The 21,994-nt window shown below is 40.2% G+C and overlaps 1 protein-coding gene across 5 annotated transcripts in view; it reads right to left on the reverse strand.

Annotated features, from left to right (window-relative positions):
* Positions 1-21,994, reverse strand: part of MFSD13A (major facilitator superfamily domain containing 13A) — a 53,106-nt gene that overhangs the window by 5,963 nt on the left and 25,149 nt on the right. For all 5 annotated transcript variants that reach the window (XM_068259394.1, XM_068259392.1, XM_068259396.1 and 2 more), the window contains 4 exons: positions 17,550-17,667; positions 13,812-13,908; positions 10,615-10,786; positions 9,486-9,679 (listed from right to left, as the gene is read on the reverse strand). In XM_068259394.1, the coding sequence (XP_068115495.1) occupies positions 9,486-9,679; positions 10,615-10,786; positions 13,812-13,908; positions 17,550-17,667 (581 nt within the window). The remainder of the gene's footprint in view (positions 1-9,485; positions 9,680-10,614; positions 10,787-13,811; positions 13,909-17,549; positions 17,668-21,994) is intronic.

Raw genomic sequence — 21,994 nt, forward strand, 5'->3', positions numbered from 1 at the left:
TGAGCGCTGTAAGTGTTAATACATTTGCCTAATACCCTTGTTTGCTTGCTGAGCATTGCAGCGTTGTAGGTGTCGATACAAGCACTATAGTCGTTGCATTCAGGATATCTGGGTGGTACCTGGCACTACCCAATGAATGGTGTTCATTATAAATAGTGCTAGATAATAGTGCTAGACACCAACTAGGTAGTCAAATATTCAGCCAGCTGTGTAGCCACCCGAGCAGTGATTCGAGCACGCCGGTCTATCGCGGCTGACACGCTGACACGCTGAGGCGGTGTGAGAACCACCCTGCAAACTGACTGTATGGTTTTTTTTTTTGTTTTTTTTTGTTTTTTTGTTCTTTTTTGTTTTGTTCCTTCCTTCTCCTTAGACTCCTATGGGGTGTTTTTCTATATTTTTACGTGCCCCTATATGCTCTTATATGTTCATATGGTACCTTGGTGCAATACGGTACTGCCTGATTCTTAATTTATATTGACTGGTGGATGTGAGCAAGTGTGAGCTGGTAGTGCTGTTTTAACGGCTGTGGTGTGTATCGCTGGATCTGAGAGATTAAAAATCTGATTTAAATATTAACAGATATTAACAGATAGAAACATCATCTCCATATACTCAGATTAACATACTTTTTTCCCAGCAGCACTATATACTACCTATTACTACCTATCACTTCTTATTATTATCGCCTACTGCTTTGCCCTATCCATCTTTTGAAGTATTAGAGACTTAACTTAGCTACTCGGTGGAGGGGGAGAGAGCGGGAGGAGAGAGGAAGGGAGAGAGGAAAGGCCTTCCTCAGACACTGATCCTGTGATCTAAAATAGTCTCTTTACTAAATCTTTATTTCAAGGAGACCCAAGACCTAAGAACTAAAATACCAATGGAGTGGGAGGAGGCTATAGCAACTGCCGGGTGAGGCTGAATTGTTGCTGAGATACATAAGTTCTAGCATGGCAAAAGTAGTTAAAAACAGAACGAGGGCTAATCAGCAGGAAAGAGACCTAAATGATTTTGGGTTCAGTTCAAGCCCTAAGAACGATGGTCAATCTAAACAGACGAAACAAGTAGTTACACCTCCTAGACTAGAGCAACTATATCTTCCCCCCACTTATTGATGGGGGCACATGGTGTGGTTACACCAAAGGAGATTAATACTCATATTAGAAGATTAAATGAAGCATGCAAAGCCCTTAGTCCAGGAGGTACGGAGAGGAAGGCAATACAAACAGCTGAAATACAAACCCCGAACAAGAAACAGACAAAACAAGAAGAGACTAATTTAATAGAAGGAGAAAGAAAGGTTGAAGGAATCTCTGAAATAAAAATGAGAGAAATTCTAAAAGAATTCTCAATAGGGATTCAATCAACAATGGTGGAAACGGTACAGACAGCCATTAAGGAAGCAGTGGTCGAAGAAATGAGACCAATTAAGGAAGCAATTGCAGGAATAACAGAAAGAATGGAAGCCCTAGAAAAAGAGGTGGAGTCACTAGGCCCAGATACTAAACGTCTGTCAGAAAGATTACTGGCACAAGAACAGCAGTTATGGACCTTAAGCTGTAAAGTGGATGATTTGGAGAATAGGGGGAGACGGAACAACATCAAGATTAGGGGAATTCCAGCAACAGTTCCCCCTCAAGACCTACATGCTACTGTGCAAAACATGTTTGCAGAGATTCTGGGAGAAAAAACCCCGGCAGTTATTGAACTCGACAGAGTGCATTGGTTAGGAAAAGAAAGAACTATCAGCACAGGTAGAAGCTTTGATGTACTATGTAGAATACATTTCTTTAAGAAAAAAGAGCAATTGATGAATGCCGCCAGGACCAAGGAGCTGCTGCAGTATCAAGGATACAATATTGAACTGTTTCATGATAATTCAATACGAACAATTCAAAGAAGACGGTTATTAAAGCCCATCCTGGAGGCTGTAAAACAAAAGGGAGGTCGCTATAGATGGGGCTTCCCCCTATCAATCTTCATCACCGTAGATGGAAAAAGCTTCTCTATCCAAGATGGTGATCCGTTAGTCGAAGTGCTATCATTCTTAGGGTTAGACAATGTAAAAATAGAGGGATGGGAAAGACCACAGAATTTGTCTTGATTAAGAATTGACTAGTAGATAGGAGTCTTCCCCTTACCTATCCGACAAAATTTTGTTGTTTTTCTTCTCTCTTTCTTCTTTTCTTTTTTTTTTTTCCTCTCTCTCGCTCTCTCTCTAAGAGCGTACAGTAGTATATCCCCGCCATTCCATGGTAGTAGCAATCCTAGCTATCGCCAACACATTGAGATCCATAAGATCAATGCGTGGGCAAGAGTGTCTAAGAGACACACGTCGACCACTTAAAGAAATCTGGTGCGGTCGACCATTTGATAATGACTTTGCTGTTGGTTGCATGAGCAATGAATGGTTAGTATGTATGAACCGGGTCTGGCCTCTATATCACTTTTTAACTTTTCTATAATAAATAAAAATGAATATTCTAAGAATTGAAACATTGAATGTCAGAGGTGCAAACTCGCCATTAAAGAGGAGTAGAATCTTAGAAGAATTAAATAGAAACAATATTGATATAGGCTTCTTACAAGAGACACATTTTAAAGAAGGGAAGATCCCATCCCTATTAAATAAAAAATACACGACCTGCATAAACAATGCAAATTCAGTTAAAAAAACCAGAGGCGTTTCGATCATTTTTCATAAGAAATTAAATTTTATGACAGAAGAGATATATAAAGATGTGGAAGCTAGATATCTGATAGTACTGGGTAAAATTGAGGGTCATGTAGTAACATTGGCTAATATTTATGCCCCGAATAAAGGACAAACTAAATTTATAAAAAAAAAATTTGGGTGTAGTAAAACAGAGGGGGAAAGGGAAAATTATTATAGGAGGTGACTTCAATAGGACCATGGATAGCACCGGGGGGATTGGGAATATTTCAAAAAAAGAGAAAGATGTATGCCTGGACTTAATAAAATCTCACAAATTGATTGATGCCTGGCGTATATTTAATCTGGGAATTAAGGATTATACCTATTACTCTGAAACGCATAATATGTTCTCGCGACTTGACTATTTTTTGATCCCCCAGGACCAACTCCAAGATATAGTGGATATAAGTATTGGTAACAGATCCTTTTCATATCACGCCCCAGTAAGACTGTCCATAAACGGTTTTAGCGAAATTCATAGTCCCAAAAGCTGGCGTTTGCAGACAGATTTACTAAAAGATAAAGAGGTTATAGGAGAGATCCAAGATGCTATAAAGGAATTTTTTGAATTTATTTGCTCCCCCAGTATATCACATAGTTTATTATGGGACACGCTAAAATGCGCATTAAGAGGCATATTTATTAAAATAAACGCAAGGAAAACAAGAGAAAAAAAAGTGAGCTTAATAAGTTATTGGATGAGTATAATAAATTAGAAAGAATTCTCAAACAAAGTCCGGGAGAACCTGTCCGGTCAAAATGGAATACTGTCAGAACTCAGATTAATAAGTTATTAGATGATCAATGTCTAAAATATTATAAAGATACTAGGAAAAAATACCGAATTGGAAGGAATAGATCAGGAAAAATTATGGCATCCTTACTAAAAAAAGAAAAAAATACAGTGTTTATTGAAAAGATAAAGGATGAGAGGGGTGATCTTCAATTTTCAACGCAAAAGATAGGTACAGCATTTGTACATTATTATCAAAAGCTATATAATCTAAACAGTAGTTTGGGAACAGAAAATGAGTGTCCTTTTTTAAATAAAACTGACATACCACATATCACTAAAGAGCTAAAACAGTCACTAGAGGCCCCAATAGAGAAAGAAGAATTTCTGAGAGCAATTAAGTTTTCTGCTAAGGGGAAATGCCCGGGGCAAGACGGATTCCCATTGGAAGTCTTTGAACAATTTTCAGAGTCCTTAGCTCCGTTCTTTTGTGCAATGGTTAATGAAGATGGTCGTGAGATGATATTCTCTGATAGGACAAATGAAGCTATAATCTCTTTAATACCAAAGGAGGGCAAATCACTCTTGAACTGTTCGGACTTTCGCCCGATCTCCATCATTAACTGTGATATTAAGATCTACTCTAAGATATTAACAAATAGATTGGAAGAGGCGGCGGAATTGGTCCTGGGGGAACAACAGTCAGGATTTAGGAAATATAGGCATATGAAAGACAATATCTATACAGCCATTAATGTCGCACATAGATTTAGAGACAGTAAAAAAGAAGCAATACTTCTAGCAATAGATGCAGAGAAAGCATTTGATAGAGTGTCAAGATCTTTTTTGATGAACACATTAAAGAAGATCGGACTAGGGCCATTATTTATATCTAAAATAGCTCAATTATATAATAATCAATCAGCCAGAATAAAAGTAAATGGCTATATTTCAGAACCATTTGGGATAACAAATGGGGTACGACAGGGTTGTCCCCTCTCCCCGGTGCTGTTCAATCTCTGTCTGGAATCACTAATCAGGAATATACAATTGGATTCTCAGATAAAAGGTATTAAAGTGGGAAATGAAGAGGTTAAGATAATAGCTTATGCGGACGACATACTCTTAACTCTGTCTGAACCTAAAAGCTCATTGGAAAAATGTCTGAGCTTGTTTATCGAATATAGCAAAGAAACTAACTACAAACTAAATCGACAAAAAACATATGTTTTGGATTTGGGCTGCTCGTCACAGACAAAGGAAGCTATTAAGGAGTACTCTGGGTTCCAATGGGAAAAAAAAAAATCAATCAGATATCTGGGGGTGAATGTATGCGCACACTCGCAGGATCTGTACAACTGTAATTTTGGGAATATTTTGAGTGAAAGTAAAGTGGCATTACAAAACTGGGATCGCTCAATTTTTAATATACTGGGAAGAATTGCGATTACTAAAATACTGTTCTGATTGCAGTGTGTGCCTATATTCCTCCCAGTTAGGTGGTTTGAGGAATGTAGTGCCATATTACAAAAATTCATTTGGTCTAGGACTCGGCGCAGATTGTCGTATTCCATGATCTCGAGAGGAAAGAGGTACGGGGGTTTGGCTGCTCTGGATATATATAGATACTATGTGGGTATTCACTTGCTACGGGTATTAGAACTGAGAATTGATGATAATAGTAGAACTTGGGTAAGACTGGAGGGTGGCGATCTGCGCCGCGAGTCATTTGAATCATGGGTACCACAAAAAATTAAACGAGCTGTTCTATCTACCTCACACCCATTGTTGACACCGTCATTAGAAATCTTTTCTGGGATAATTAAGCAATAGAACCTTAGTGAAGGTCCCTCCCCAATGATGACTCTTGCAGCTGACCCGGATTTTGCTCCAGCCAGAGATAGAGCCTGGTGTAGGGCCAATAAATTAGATACAGATATAAGACTTATTCACATTATGGGTTGTAAAAAACTAAATATCATATCGGTTTTAGATAGAGGAGAGTTAACAGCCTTTAGCAAAGTACAACTCTTTAGTTTCTGGAGAGGGTATATAAGAAAAAACGTAGCATTAAGACAGGATATAAACACATACGAACAGTGGTTCTTGAGAAAATTTAGACTATCAAAGGCGCTATCAAAGTTCAATAATTTACTAGATGAGATCTCACATAGGACATTGCCCGCATATGTGACCAAATGGGAAAAAGAGGTGGTCTTAAAACTGGATAAGAGGTTATGGGATAAGATCTTCCACTCAATTTGGATTACTTCGGATACAAGTACTCAATTAACGCAATACAAACTCATAACGAGATGGTATCTTACACCGGCAAGGATGGCAAGTAGTGGCCTAATAGCAAATGATATATGTTGGAAGTGTACTAATCAACGCGGTACTTTGGTACATATGATGTGGGAATGTCCTATAGTGAGGAATTTTTGGGTGGAGGTAGAACATTTTTTGAAAACTAAATTTACTAAGCAATTAACCATCGATATTATGGGGGCCCTGTTAGGAGTACTGGATGGGACTCAAGGATTGGGTCAGGTGTGGGAGTCATTGTTGATCTTGGGAACAGCGGTTGCGAGGAAACTTATTATAAAATTATGGAAAACACAAGGAGCACCATCTGTTCAAGAATGGGCAACTGAGATGACAGCAATTTTGGAGGACGAAATAGGTAATGATGCGTAAAGGTGTACAGAGGCGCCGAAAGTATAAAAGTAGCTAAAAAGTTAAAATGTTTTGGTTGTGGTGGTGGACCAGCCAACCATAAACGGACCAAAAGGCTGTCGATTTTCAAAACATATATACAGTTTATTCAATTACTCCTAGTAATTGAATATTACTCCTAGTAGTTGAATAAACTGTATATATGTTTTGAAAATCGACAGCCTTTTGGTCCGTTTATGGTTGGCTGGTCCACCACCACAACCAAAACATTTTAACTTTTTAGCTACTTTTATACTTTCGGCGCCTCTGTACACCTTTACGCATCTAGAAATCCACCCTTGGTGGAAGGGTGACCTACCCTACCAGTTCCTCTATCTACAGAGAGCGACGTTTTACTCCTGAGTGGGGACAGGCTTGTTCTCCCCACCTGCCTTTACAGTGGTTGCTTCAGAGGCAACCCTGGTTTGTGAGTATAATACTTACGTTTCATAATACGTTTCATCCTGTACTAATACCCACTACACTATATTGGGCTCTCGGTCTTTTATCTTTTGAAATAGGTAATGAGGTGGTAGAATAAGCAGAAGATAGAACACAACCTACCTGTAGAATAGGGAAAGAAACGTGTATATTATGGAATAGTAGGTTATAATTTGAATTTAATGGTGGAAGAGGCCAGTCCCGGAATAAATGGATGGTTGGATGGGGTGAATGTATGGTTACATGGATGAATGGATGTGGTAAGAGGAATGAAGTAGGAGGTGAAAGAAGGGGTGGGAGTTATCTACCGCCTTATATGTGTCTATTTGCTACGGTAAAGGAAACAATAGGCCCTTGTAGCTAGTAATGAGGTGCGGATGGGAAGAGGATGGGGGGGTCTAAAACAGGTTTCGGGCGGTAGAGGGGGGGTGGGATTGGTTTCTGAGGATCTAGTGTTTGTTTTTTGTTTTTAGCTTAGTCTGTCATATAATAAAGATGTTCATAGATTAACGCAAACTATGATGCAAATTACTCCCAACTACAGGAGGTCTCTGATTAAGCCAAGTTAACAGGTTGGGACATGGCTTTTGTTGAGCTGCTGACTGTATGCGAAAAAAAAAAAGTAAAAAGAGAGGAAAGAGAAGAAAAGAAAAATAAATAAATAATAATAATATGCACACTTTGGTTTGTAGCCTTTGCATATAATTGAATAAAGCAGCAATGCCGGGAGTTCATCACCCTCTCTCCAGTATATTAACATATTTGTGGTTTGTGCTGTAAAGGTTTGGACACAACGCTATTTACAATACTGTTAAATCCAGCTGGATATACAGTGGCTTGCAAAAGTATTCGGCCCTCTTGAAGTTTTCGAAATTTTGTCATATTACTGCCACAAACATGAATCAATTTTGTTGGAATTCCATGTGAAAGACCAATACAAAGTGGTGTACACGTGAGAAGTGGAACGAAAATCATACATATTTCCAAACATTTTTTACAAATCAATAACTGCAAAGTGGGGTGTGCGTAATTATTCAGCCCCCCTGAGTCAATACTTTGTAGAAGCACCTTTTGCTGCAATTACAGCTGCCAGTCTTTTAGGGTATGTCTCTACCAGCTTTGCACATCTAGAGACTGAAATCCTTGCCCATTCTTCTTTGCAAAACAGCTCCAGCTCAGTCAGATTATATGGACAGCGTTTGTAAACAGCAGTTTTCAGATCTTGCCACAGATTCTCAATTGGATTTAGATCTGGACTTTGACTGGGCCATTCTAAACACATGGATATGTTTTGTTTTAAACCATTCCATTGTTGCCCTGGCTTTATGTTTAGGGTTGTTGTCCTGCTGGAAGGTGAACCTCCACCCCAATCTCAAGTCTTTTGCAGACTCCAAGAGGTTTTCCTCCAAGATAGCCCTGTATTTGGCTACATACATGTTCCCATCAACTCTGACCAGCTTCCCTGTCTCTGCTGAAAAGAAGCACCCCCAGAGCATGATGCTGCCACCACCATATTTGACAGTGGGGATGGTGTGTTCAGAGTGATGTACAGTGTTAGTTTTCTGTCACACATAGCTTTTTGTATTTTGGCCAAAAATGTCCATTTTGGTCTCATCTGACCAGAGCACCTTCTTCCACATGTTTGCTGTGTCCCCCACATGGCTTGTGGCAAACGGGATTTCCTATGCTTTTCTGTTCGCAATGGCTTTCTTCTTGCCACCCTTCTATAAAGGCCAACTTTGTGCAGTGCATGACTAATAGTTGTCCTATGGACAGATTCCCCCACCTGAGCTGTAGATCTCTGCAGCTCGTCCAGAGTCACCATGGGCCTCTTGACTGCATTTCTGATTAGCACTCTCCTTGTTCGGCCTGTGAGTTTAGGTGGATGGCCTTGTCTTGGTAGGTTTACAGTTGTGCCATACTCCTTCCATTTCTGAATGATCACTTGAACAGTGCTCCATGGGATGTTAAAGGCTTTGGAAATATTTTCGTATCCTAAGCCTGCTTTAAATTTCTCAATAACTTAATCCCTGACCTGTCTGGTGTGTTCTTTGGACTTCATGGTGTTGTTGCTCCCAATATTCTCTTAGACAACCTCTGAGGCCGTCACAGAGCAGCTGTATTTGTACTGACATTAGATTACCCACAGGAGCACTCTATTTAGTCATTAGCACTCATCAGGCAATGTCTATGGGCAACTGACTGCACTCAGACCAAAGGGGGCTGAATAATTACGCACACCCCACTTTGCAGTTATTGGTTTTTAAAAAATGCTTGGAATCATGTATGATTTTTGTTCCACTTCTCACGTGTACACCACTTTGTATTAGTCTTTCATGTGTAATTCCAATAAAATTGATTCAGGTTTGTGGCAGTAATGTGACAAAATGTGTAAAACTTCAAGGGGGCCGAATACTTTTCTAAGCCACTGTATAACAACTTGCACTCTTCTGGACCATATATCCAGTTGGATTTACCAGTGCCAGGTACATCCACATCATTGTGAAATGCCTTTTTATTCGACATTATGAGGGTGGTCAGACTACAAGGGTGGAGAGCCCAGGTTTAGTTTTTTTTTGCTAGTAATTAGATGGTTTGCACATCTGTTATTACTGCAAAGTGTGTTAAGGTTTATTACCACTACACATGTAAAGCATAGGTTTTCATATGCTTCTGGTGTGAACAGGCCAAGAAAGATATCTAAGACCAGCTTCTCAGTGGTGCAATTCTGTCCACCTATATACAATATCAGTCTCAGAGCCTAACAATATATGATTGGCTCAGCTAGAACATTAAATTAAGAAAAACAGACCCTTTGATAAAATAGATTTTCCTAGAAAAGCATTTTCTTTAAGCATTAAAGATCCTAATCTATACCTGTATAGACACAGAGCAGCCATGTGCCAATCAGAGGGGCAAAGGTCTGACCAGGTTTAGTCACCAAGGCAACCATGCCAAACATTAGTGCCGAGGCAGCCTGCTTCCTGCGGTTTAGGACAAAGTCCTCATCTACCAAGTCCGTGATGACCAGATTCAACAGCTTGCAGGTTCCTTCTGTGAAAACACGATTGCTGTAACAGAAAAAAGACAAACCAGTTCAGTTTTTTGTTGTAAATAATAACATAGGACCCCACTTGCCTATGAAATTTACGTAATTTATCTAAAAATTACAATGTTTTTCTTCCTGGGGCTAGTATTTAAAACCGTACTCAATGCTTCACGGCCGCACAACTCAGCACACAAGTGATTCCAAAAAGCCCCCTCCCACCCCCTTTTCTGCCCACCAAAAGAGCTCTCTGTTGGTGGGCTATGATCGCTCCCAGGATGTTTTTTTTTTTTTTTTAAATATTTATTCCTTTATTTTTCAAATAAATTTAGCAATTTTTTGTTTATTTTTTTTAAGGCCCGCCAGCCAATCACCGTGATCTGCTGTGATAGGCATCAGCCTATGACAGCCGATCACTCCTATGTCTCCCAGGGGAATAGATCGCAGCGCTGTACCGTGTAAATAGACCTCGGTCTCGCCATCTTACAGTCTCCTAACACCGATCGCTCCGCTCCGTCATCCAAACGGGGATGCACGTGCGTTAGGTGGTCCTGGGGCTGCTGCTACGGCCATGCCAATTGGCATGACGTGGCCAGCATCAAGGTACAGAGAAAATGAAAAATGATCTTCCAGGAGAAAACTTAGGTGAAAAAGTGAATTGCATATGGGCCCGGTCTCCTAGAGTGCACTGGGAAAAAAGAGCACATAGCCAATCAGTCTAGGCTTAACATCACTGGGAGGGCAGGGCTACATACATTAAACAATATATAGCTATAGGAATTGTTTCTGATGCTGAAACCAGGAAAATTAAGGTATAAGTGGGTATACTGAATAATTTTCTGTATTCTACTGTGTGCCCTTACAGTGCTAATAGTTTGTATAAAAATATAATGTTGAGGATCTGGTAAGCCAATATATACACTACAGAGACAATAAAGATCTGTATTATAAGTTTCACACCTGGCTATGAATATACATAGTAGATATATCCTCTCGGGCCCAGCAAGGAGCATGAAAAGACTGAGGAGCAGCTTGATGATGAAGAGCCACCTCACAACAGTGTAGACGCCATATTTCCGGCACAGCGACAGGAAGTACATGTTGTTTAGATGTGGTGCTATATAAGAGATTCCTGGAAAAAAAAGAAAGATTATGTAAACATGCTGTACTTTTCCATGTGCCCACTAATCACTAAATACATTTCTTAAAAATACTGACTCTATAAAGAAGTAATCTGCTATCATGTGACAAAACTGACTACTAACATTCCTGTAGGACCTATTGTAATAATACTATGGGTGAAATGCAGTTTCTAATGTTCAGTCCACAGAGATTAGAGGCCTTGCCCAGCTAACATGGATGTGTTAATGTATGTCCTGGGCTCAGTTTTTTGTTTTTGTTTTTAAGATGGCTTTGTAGATCAGTCCTGAAAGAGGGACCAATTAAGAAAGAGTGACAGAGGAATTTGGTTCCCAAAGAGTGACTGCCCCTTCTAAAATGGTGGTATTAGGAGCTACAGTAAGGCTGGTTCAAACTGGCGGTAAAAAAACATAACAGTCTGTTCGCGGATCAGAACAGATCCTAACGGATGCAAATTGGTCCAATGTTAACCTATGGATCCCTTCACATCTGTCCTTTCAAACGGATCTGTTCCGCACGATCCGCCGAATGGACCGAGACTTTAGTTCTGCAGCAATTTTTTCAGACTGCTGAGCCCAGCGGAATAGAAATGGAAGCTGAAGCGATGCAGTGGGGGCAGTGAGAAAACGGAACGTTTCTTCACACTAGTAAATGTACAGTTTGGTACATTCTGAGAAAGCAAGCAAGCACTGGTGAACTCAGCAATTTCAAAAAGACCTGGGCGTTTATGGAAGACAGTGGTGGATGATCACAGACTCATTTCCGTGGAGAAGAGAAACCCATTCACAACAGCCAAGCAAGTGAACCATGGCTTCTTTCTGAATTCAATCTGGAAGTCTGCACTTCAACTGCATCTAAGTTCATGCTGTATTGACAGTATACTGTAGTTAATATAACGTTTAAATCCCCAACTTCGGGGCCCCTCAGTAACTTAGCACCCTCACCCTGTACAACTGCACAGATCGGCCCATCTATGGGGTCGCTTTCAGCAAAGCACACTTCACTTACTGCAGGGTAATATGGCAAGTTTAATCACGCCTTAAAGAACAAGAGACACCCATGCTAACCTAGAAATAAATTTAAAAAAAACAAACACGTAAGTAGATAAATACTAGTTCTTCTTACATAACAGATGTATTGCACTGTCCACGTTATGATTCCTGTGACTTTTGTAAGAGAAAAGCAGAGAATCCTATTCTATACAGTTTCCATCTTGGTTACCTTTGAATGAAGCTAATCCTGACATAATTTCCTCCCTCACTGTTTTTGCTAATTGTGTATTCGTTACCCGCCCTCCTCCCAGAGTCTTCAGACAGACAGTCTCACGGAGGTCTATACTAGGAATTGCACTGTCTTAGGTTATTAGAAGGAAGGGAAAATAAAGGGAAGAGGAGGAATATATTATAGATAAAAAGTCCCCCCCCCCAGCATGCAACTGTTTGGAAATGACAATTAAAGGGCCAGTGCTCCTAAGGTATGTGATAACTCCAAACCATAACAGCAGAAACAGTTTTCAATGCAGGATTAGCATCTTTATCACTTAATACACTCAGACCAGTTGCTGTTGCAATTTGATTTTTATGGTGGCAATCCCACTTTAAAAAGGAACCCAAGGTGAGAGACATATGGAGGCTGCCAGATTAATTTTCTTTTAAAAAATACTAGTTGCCTGGCTGTCCTGCTAATCTTCCTGGTCAGTGGTGTTTTAAAGAGACTCCGTAACAAAAATTGCATCCTGTTTTTTATCATCCTACAAGTTCCAAAAGCTATTCTAATGTGTTCTGGCTTACTGCAGCACGTTCTACTATAACCATCTCTGTAATAAATCAACTTATCTCTCTCTTGTCAGACTTGTCAGCCTGTGTCTGGAAGGCTGCCAAGTTCTTCAGTGTTGTGGTTCTGTGATGCATCTCCCTCCTCCAGGCCCCTCTCTGCACACTGCCTGTCTATTATTTAGATAAGGGCAGCTTCTCTCTTCTCTCTTATCTTTTACAAGCTGGATAAATCCTCCTCTGAGCTGGCTGGGCTTTCCCATACTGAGGAATTACATACAGGCACAGCTGTCTGCACTCTGCAGGAAGAAACAGCCTGACACTTCAGTGGAAGATAGCTGCAGGGGGAAAGAAACACACAAATGATCTCTTGAGATTCAAAAGGAAGGCTGTATACAGCCTGCTTGTGTATGGATGTATTTTCTATGTGTGGACATACTGTACATCAACCTACTTCCTGTTTTGGTGGCCATTTTGTTTGTTTATAAACAAACTTTTTAAAACTGTTTTTAACCACTTTTAATGCGGCGAGGAGCGGCGAAATTGTGACAGAGGGTAATAGGAGATGTCCCCTAACACACTGGTATGTTTACTTTTGTGCGATTTTAACAATACAGATTCTCTTTAACAACACACCTGAAACAAACCTGTACCTAATCTTGTCAGAAACACCTGATCTTCATGTGTGTTCAGTGTCTATGGCTAAACGTATTAGAGACAGATGATCAGCAGCTCCATTCTGCTGAAGGGAGCTGCTGAGTTTGAGAAAAAGTCACCCTGTGTAATACAATGCAACTATGGAAAGATGGATATCATTTTAAAGCTCTCTTTCTGACGACCCCTAAATCGTCGCCTTACGCCTTTTAGTTTTCTCTATTTTCGTGATCGAAATCACGGCCGCGGCAATTTCAATCGCGAAAATAGCGAAAACTAAAAGGCGTAGGGTGGCAGTTTATATATCGTTGGAAAGAGGAGAAAGAAAGCTTTAAAATGCATCTTTCCATAGTTTTTGCACTGCTCAGAGTCCCTTTAAGAAATTTTGCTTTCTTAAAAAAAAATCTGAATATTATTTAAAAAAAATAAACAAAAGAAACCCCCTTATAGTGGCAGGATCATTTTATTCTCAAATGAATAGTCTAAAATTAAAGGTGCGCAAAATTATACATCAGAGACAGTCACAGGCCCTCTTTATTTTACATACTGCAATGAATACACAAGCATCTAGTTGGAGGAGGTGATATTTACCTAGTAGAAAAGATCCTGTGGAAACGGAGATCCTGTCAGATAATAAGTGTTCCAGGAAGAGGGGGAAGAAATTACTGTTGAAGTGACAGTGAAAAACCTGTGAAACAAAAACAGAAGCTAAGCAACACATACTGTAATAGAGTCCTATCGTTATCCCACGTTACAGAACTTGACCTCTAAAAACAAAGTGTGTATTCATCAGCTCAACAAAACTCCAGATAACAAGAACTAATGGGCTTCTGTTCACGAGGACAATCAATGTAGGAGTCTTTGCTTCAGGTTCGCAGAGCTCCCGGCTGCTGCAAAGACGCTGCTAAGCTTACAGGTGACAAAGGGGTGTTTTACTTACAAAAAAAAAAAAAAAAAATTGCCGACAAATAGTGCTATATATATATATATATATATATATATATATATATATATATATATATATATATATATATATATATATATATATATATATATATATATATATATATATATATATATACACATATATATACACACACACCCCTTTTTTTTCTAAAATAGGTCCCTATATACGGAACAGGAAAAAAAGGACGTAGGAGAAAAAGGCTGCCCCATACGTGTCCATTTTTCAGGAAACACTGCGCTATTGTGCGGTGTTCCCTGTCTGGCCATCGACATTGGTAATTTTTTACATATCCACGAGTCGCCATAGACTAACAGGACTTCCAAGCTGACGCAGATCACTACAAATTGACACAGAAGCTGCACGGTAATGTAGTTCTTAACCTGCATTGGGGATGCGGCGAAAACGTCACTTCCGTCACTTCATAACGTTAAATTATGAAAAATACTGCACCGGGAGGCATCGCATTTGCATCAGTGGGAATGGCAGACCATTTGCAAATGATTTTAACTAGCCTTTGTTTTTTTTTTAAAGTAGCTATGGATTTACATTGAAAACCGCATGCGTTGTATGGTAAAGTAGTGCAGGTTGTACTTTTTTTTTTTTTCAACCGCTTTGTAAAATCGCATATTCCTTCGGAAAAAACTTCAGCACCATGTGATCCTGCATGCCTTTCATGTCTGCAGCTAAACGCTGCGGATTTGCATAGGTATGACCCTTGCCTAAAGGCTCATACACACATCAGACCATAGTCTTTTGAAAATGAAGGATCACAGACCAATTTTACCCCCTTCCATGTAGTATGAGAGCCATACCTTCACAGTCTATTCTATGGCGCTGAACTCCCCATCAGACAGAAATCTTTGCAAGATGCTGCACACAAACATGCTGTAGACATTAAAAAGATTATTATCTGCAAAAGATCCATTCCTGCAAATTGCATTCATAGTCTATGAGATCTGCAGATCCTCATACACACCTTGTTTAACAGACATTCATCTGCAGATCAGATCCACCAGGATGGATTTTCAGATCTGCGGATGATTGTCTGATCTGCAGATGAATGTCAGTTAAACAAGGTGTGTATGATGATCTGCAGATCTCATAGACTATGAATGCAATTTGCAGGAACAGATCTTTTGCAGATACTGATCTTTTGTGTCTGTACAGCATCTGTGTGTGCAGCATCTTGCAAAGATTTTTTTCTGATGGGGAGTTCAGCTCCATAGAATAGACTGTGTAGGTATGGCTCTCATACTACATGGAAGGGGGTAAAATTGGTCTGTGGTCTTTCATTTTCAAAAGACGCTGGTCTGATGTGTGTATGTGGCCTTACTCGCAACTCTGCTAAATACCAGCTCCAATGTTACCATATTGTGATTTCTATTACCCAACTTGCATATTTGATGTACCGTAATATCTGCTCTGTTGGAAAAGATCAAATCAAGAAGAGTATTTTTTCTGGTTGGTTTGGTTACCATTTAATTCAAATATAAATTTGCCTCAAAAGGCATTTTAAATTAATTAGATTTATATGAGAAAGAAGAAACTCCCATGATGCATTGCTTGTTTTCAGTATGTGAATATGTACATTTCTTTACGTCTTGGGACAGCCAAGAACACATATAGAGCCCCTGATGTGCAGTCTCCATATTTCCTCACTCAGCAGACATGGTGCATCATGGGAGTTCCTTTTTGTTTACATGCTGCAGGTAGTATTTTTCAGAGTGATTCAATTTAAAGTGGACTTGAACTCTTGTACAGGATAGATGGAAAAATCAACCTGTATGTATTTAGAGAGTTTAGCCTGTCTAATTCCCTCTCATCTATGACTAATCACCACTGAAATGTGATCTTTCAGCTGTGTCAGCTTAGGAATCTCCTCTGCCACAGCTGAGCTGCTAATTTGTTAACAATATGTCTGCTTCCATGAAAGCAGGAAGTAGGCACACTGCAGATTAATTGTAGGATTCGTATCAAAGAAATTTGTAACAATTTTTTGGGTTATTATGCTGTTGCCTATCTTTTAGAGCAGATAGGAAGTTCTGAGTTCAGGTCCGCTTTAAAGGAATGTGCAGAAATGCACAATAATTCAGAATAACTCTGAAAATCGCATTGCAAAATTGCAATTGCTTAAGTATAGTGTTTTGTAGTGTGAACTAAGCCTAAAAACTGCTACACATCCAGAACCACTGGTGTATCGTGAGCCTATAGCTTATACATATAAGGCTGGGGCACACCAGAGTGGTTCTGGATCGTTTTTTTAAAACGCTTGCAGGGGGAAAACCGCTTGGCTAATGAAAGTGAATGGGCTGGTGCACATCAGAGCAGGTTGTTTTTTCCACAAACACAAACTCGAGGGCAGCAGCATTTTTTTAGATTTCTGAGGCGTTTCCGCCTCATTGTTAAAGTATAGGAAAGTGGAAAACCGCTCTGAAAAGCGCTAGATCAGAGTGGTTTTCCAGGTGTTTTTGTTACAGAAGCTGTTCAGTAGCAGCTGTACTGTAACAATATTTGACATCTGCTACACAAAAACGCTCCAAAAATGCTAAGCATGTTTAAAAAACATGCCTAGAATCGCTCTGAAATCTGCTTCAAAAACCTCTAGCGTTTTGCAGATCTGCTAGAGGTTTTCGGTGTGAACTGGGCCTTATGCTGGGAATACACGGTTTGTTTTGAACCGTGTATCGACCACTCGATAGATTCCCGCTCGTCCCCGCGGGCGGCTTCTTATCTTATTTTCGTTTTTTACTATTGTCCCGCGGTATCAAGCGGGGAATCGATCCGGCAGGGTATCGGACAGGTCGGAAATGATCAATCGAACATCAGCGGCTCGATTACACGGTTCAAAACGAACCATGTATTCCCAGCATTACACAGCCCTAGTGGTTCTGATTTATTAGGCAGTTTGTAAATCTCCATTTTAGGGAAGTAATTGTTCTGTAGTGTTGATAGAAATCTGAGTCTTCTACAGTGAGTAGGTTCAATATCGCAGTTAATGGCTGGATGATTGAAATCACTGATAACTATGACCCTATTGTGTCGTCAGCTGTTTCATTCTTCTGCAGTAATTGTATGTTCTCCATTGTTAGGAGTCATCAAATGCAATTTCCCATTCCTCTCAGATCAGGTTTCTTCTTCACAAGCTGCTGGCCGTAAGTAGCACCTAATTTAAAATGACCAGGCTCTGCATGTAGGTACTGGCTGGAGATGTAACGAATTGTTTCATTGTATCCCCTGCTGAAGTTTCCCAGGCAATATCTATTGTTAGAGATATTGCAATCATCTCCCTGACTGCTGTGAGGTGGTACAGAGGCAGTGCTAATAATTCATCACTGAACAAAGAGCCATTCACATCCTCTCACCTGCACCAGATTCATACACACAAACCAGAGGAAGTTGCGGTGTCTGGACAGCTGTCTGAGGTATTCTAAGAGCGTTATCTTTTTCTCCGGGGACGCCGAGGATTCCTCCACGTACAGTCTGGAAAAAAATGATACAATTCATGAAGAATGAGACATTTAACTCCACCATCAAAACAACACAGCATCAAAAGACTATACTCCTACTGGATTTGTACCGCAAAAGGATGGAAGTGTACTTTTTCCACAAAACATTTTTCGATTTTTATGTGCGATATCATGACTTAAAGGACAACTGTAGGATGGCTGCCATGTTTTTTTCCTTTTGTGCAATACCAGTTGCCTGGCTGTGCTGCTGATCCTCTGTCTCTAATACTTTGAGGCCCCATTCACACTAGAGCGTTTTGCCGCGATTTCGGCAAAAGGCTCAAGCGCTAGCGCTTTTAAAAGCGCTATCGTAATGAAACCCTATGGGCCTGTTCTTACTTGGGCGATTTGCGCTAATCGCCGCAAATCACCCAAAAACGGGCAAAAACGCCAAACACAAACGCGTAGCCTGCACTATTTTCAGGCGATTTCCAGACGATCGCGTTTCAGTGCTACAGAAGCGCAAAACGAGTTCGCGCCAAAATCACTGCAGTGTTCAGTGATTTTTTTCGTGTGAAATTGCGGGAAAAAAAAATCACTCCTGCAAAACGCCGGAAATAAATGCCGGCGTTTTGAAAACGCAGGTGTGAATAGAGCCTGAGCCATAGACCCTGAACAAGCATGCAGCAGATCGGGTGTTTCCGACATTAATGTCGGAACTGACAAGATTAGCTGTATGCTTGTTTCTGGTGTGATTCAGACACTACTGCATGCACATAGATCAGCAGGGCTGCCAGGCAACTGGTATTGCACAAAAAGGAAAAAAAAACATGGCAGCCTCCCTACAGTTGTCCTTTAAGTATGTACAAAAAGGTGTATAAAATGTTGCAGTTTTGGTAAAAAAAGAGTAAGCTATCTACAGCATCAATTCAAAGATTCTCTTCCTCAGGAACCTTTGAGAATGTCTTAGTCTAGGTTCACGGTAGGATGTTGAGTTGTAAAGTCACAACGCAATATTACAATGCAACACCACAAAAAACTGGTGGTAAAGCAGATTAACGCTGAGTTACCAGCGCATACAGGCAATAAAAGTATGCTTTCCTGTACCTGGCAACATGTGCATTTAGAGGTAACGCACTGCAGCAGTGCGTTACCATAACGCTACAATGCAATGCCGTCACACTGTGAACGTCGCATAGACCTCTTATTGCAGTGTGGTAAGCTGCGTTATAAAACTTTATAAGGCAGCACCGCAACGCCCTACTGTGAACCTAGCTTAACCTATTTTGGTTCCTGGACGTAGTTTCTACGTCCAGGAACCATGCGCGCTACCGCGCGCTAACGCGGCCGATCGTGCGCGTGCACTCCCGGCCGCGGATTCGGTAGCCAAGGAATCAATGTATCGGGCTATGGAGCCCGATCATTGATTCCTCTCCCCCGCTGAAAAAGCGACAGCTTCTCTCGGAAGCTGAGCTTTTTCTGGCCGTCTCCTTCCCGATGCGTCACTCTAAGCGCGTGCTACGCTTAGAGTGACGTCATGTAAACAAACTCATGGCCGCCATCTTGTGGCCAAAAAGTAATACTACACCTGAAAAAAAAAAACAAAGAGAATTAACACACATTTACATTATAAATCTATTGTTTACCTCCCACCCTCCCAAAAGAACCCAAATAAAATGTTTAGTATAAAAAAAACAAAACAAAAAAACCATTACAATAAAAAAAAAAAAAAAAAAAAGTAAATATTTACCTAAGGGTCTAAACTTTTTAAATATCAATGTAAAGATGAAATATTTCTATTTTTTTTTTTATTTTAAACTTGTAAATAGTGATAGATGCAAAATGGAAAAAATGCACCTTTATTTCCAAATAAAATATTGTCACCATACATTGTGATAGGGACATAATTTTAACGGTGTAATAACCGGGACATATGGACAAATACAATACGCGAGTTTTAATTATGGAGGCATGTATTATTTTAAAACTATAATGGCTGAAAACTGAGAAATAATGCATTTTTCCATTTTTTTCTTATTCTTCCTGTTAAAATGTATTTACAGTAAAGTGGCTCTTAGCAAAATGTACCCCCCAAAGAAAGCCTAATTGGTGGCGGAAAAATCAAGATATAGATCAGTGCATTGTGATAAGTAGTGATAAAGTTATAGGCTAATGAATGGGAGGTGAACATTTCTCGCGTGAAAACGACGGAACCTGAATGGGTTAAACCTACGGTACAACTTGCTAGTAGAGTGTGACAGTCATAGTCAGCAATCAGAAGGGAGGATGGCAAGGCCCTATTTTTCTGAGCACCCTAATCTCTCCCATTCATCACTTTCATCCATAGTTATTCCAGTGCATAGATAGAGGTTCGATTTACACTGTGTGTGTTGCATAACATACGTTATATTGAGAGTAAGCTGCAATGGAGACTGGATAAACACTTTAATTCAAACCCTGCATGCAGCATGCCATTTATTGGTCAGAATGGTACACAACTATTACTGAGTGCAGTGTATACTGCAATGGTACATAGTAACCATACTATGCGAATATGCTATAGAGCAGGGTTTCTCAGGTCCGTCCTCAAGTACTACCAACAGTGCATGTTTCCTGTAAATCCACAGAAGTGATTAATGAGCTCTGCTGAGACACAAATTACCTCACCTGTGCATGTTTGTTGTTTTCTGCAAAATATGCACTGTTGGGGGTATGGGAGTACTGCGTTGAGAAAGCCAGCACTATAACCGTAACATAATGCAAATTAAACCTAACACACATTTAGGCCCCTTTTACACTTCTTACTTGCTGTTGCAATGCGATTGTTTTTCATTTCAATCGCACCTTAACAGTGGAGCACAACTGTACAGTGAAGCATACATTATCAAATAAGCTGCCAGCGCTGTATCTTGTATCGCAAGTGTATTCTCGACGCAAAGGTCGAAGTGTACAAGGAGCCTAAAGTGTACAGCTTTTCCCTCATACATAAATACATCTATAGCTACTTAAAACTGACCTCTTTAGACAGGATAATTTAGTCTTTAGTCCTGTCACACTGTTGGGGTTCAGAGAAGAACATTTAGAGGGGAAAAAAAATAAACTTTGACTTTGTATTGTGAATGTCTATGGGACGACCTTTCCTTTAATTTACTGATGGCTTAATGTGATTGCGAATAATCATTTTGATACATTGTACCATTTTCTCTTCAATAAAAATGTTTTTCTTCACATATACGGTAAAGAAAACAACATTTATCATTTAGTATTTATATAGTGCCAACCTCTTCCACAGCACTGTACAGACTATATGGTTTTGTCTCTTTACTGATTGTGAGGGGTTCACAATCTAATCCCCACCATAGTCATAGGTAATGTGTAGTGCATGTATTGTAGTCTAGGGACAATTTTAGGGGAAGCCAATTAGCTTAATTGTATGTTTTTGGGATGTGGGAGGAACTGGAGTGCCCTGAGGAAACCCACACAGAAACAGAGAGAACGTACAAACTCCATGCAGATAGTGCCCTGACTGGGATTAGAACCGGAAACCCAGCGCTGGAAGGGTGGGATGAGGACAACGAGGGAAGGGCAGAAAAAGGAGAAAGAGGATGAGACCGGCAAGGGGGGTAAGGAGTCAAGGTGGAAGCATTTTTCTTAGTGTAAGATGCGGATGTGATGCCTGACTGCTGTCACAACCAACAGCCCACTAAGGTCCAAATCACACCAAATGCATTTGCATGCCTTTCTGTAATTCCATGCATTTTGAAGACCTCAAGCATATGTAATTTTGCATAAAGAGTATATTCATTCCCACTAATGTATTAGTGTGCATTGCATCTTTTAAATGCTCTGCTGTATTTGATGTGAACAATAAAGCACGGTAGGCTGCTCTATAAGGCATCTTTCAGATGGACGTCTGAACTGTGCATTTGTCGGCCAGTTCTGCCCCCAACAGGATGCAAGGAAAATTTCCTCAACACAGTTCAAAGTCTATTTTCCAATCTCCTCAGGGGTCTGATAAATTCACCATTCCTCCATATAAATAATAATGATAAGCGCTCACCAGAGATCGTGGCTGACCAATTCAGATCAGCATATCACGTTTGTGGCCCAGCCAGTATATGCAGGACTTGTCGCTGTTCTCCTGATATCTTTACTCCTCCACACATGCAAAAAAAAAAGTTGGATGCAGACAGATAGCGTAACACTGCATAAACATTACATCCAGGTTATCAGCACCAATGTATCCCACAATACCAGCCAGCAGCACCCGGAGTGACCTCCACCAAACAATAGCACAAGCCTCTCACCGAATATCATGCGTTGACCAGAAGGGGACTAGTAAACAACAGCGTTTTACACCA

The sequence above is a fragment of the Hyperolius riggenbachi genome, chromosome 10 (assembly GCF_040937935.1).
Source record: "Hyperolius riggenbachi isolate aHypRig1 chromosome 10, aHypRig1.pri, whole genome shotgun sequence".
In the NCBI taxonomy this organism is placed as follows: Eukaryota; Metazoa; Chordata; class Amphibia; order Anura; family Hyperoliidae; genus Hyperolius; species Hyperolius riggenbachi.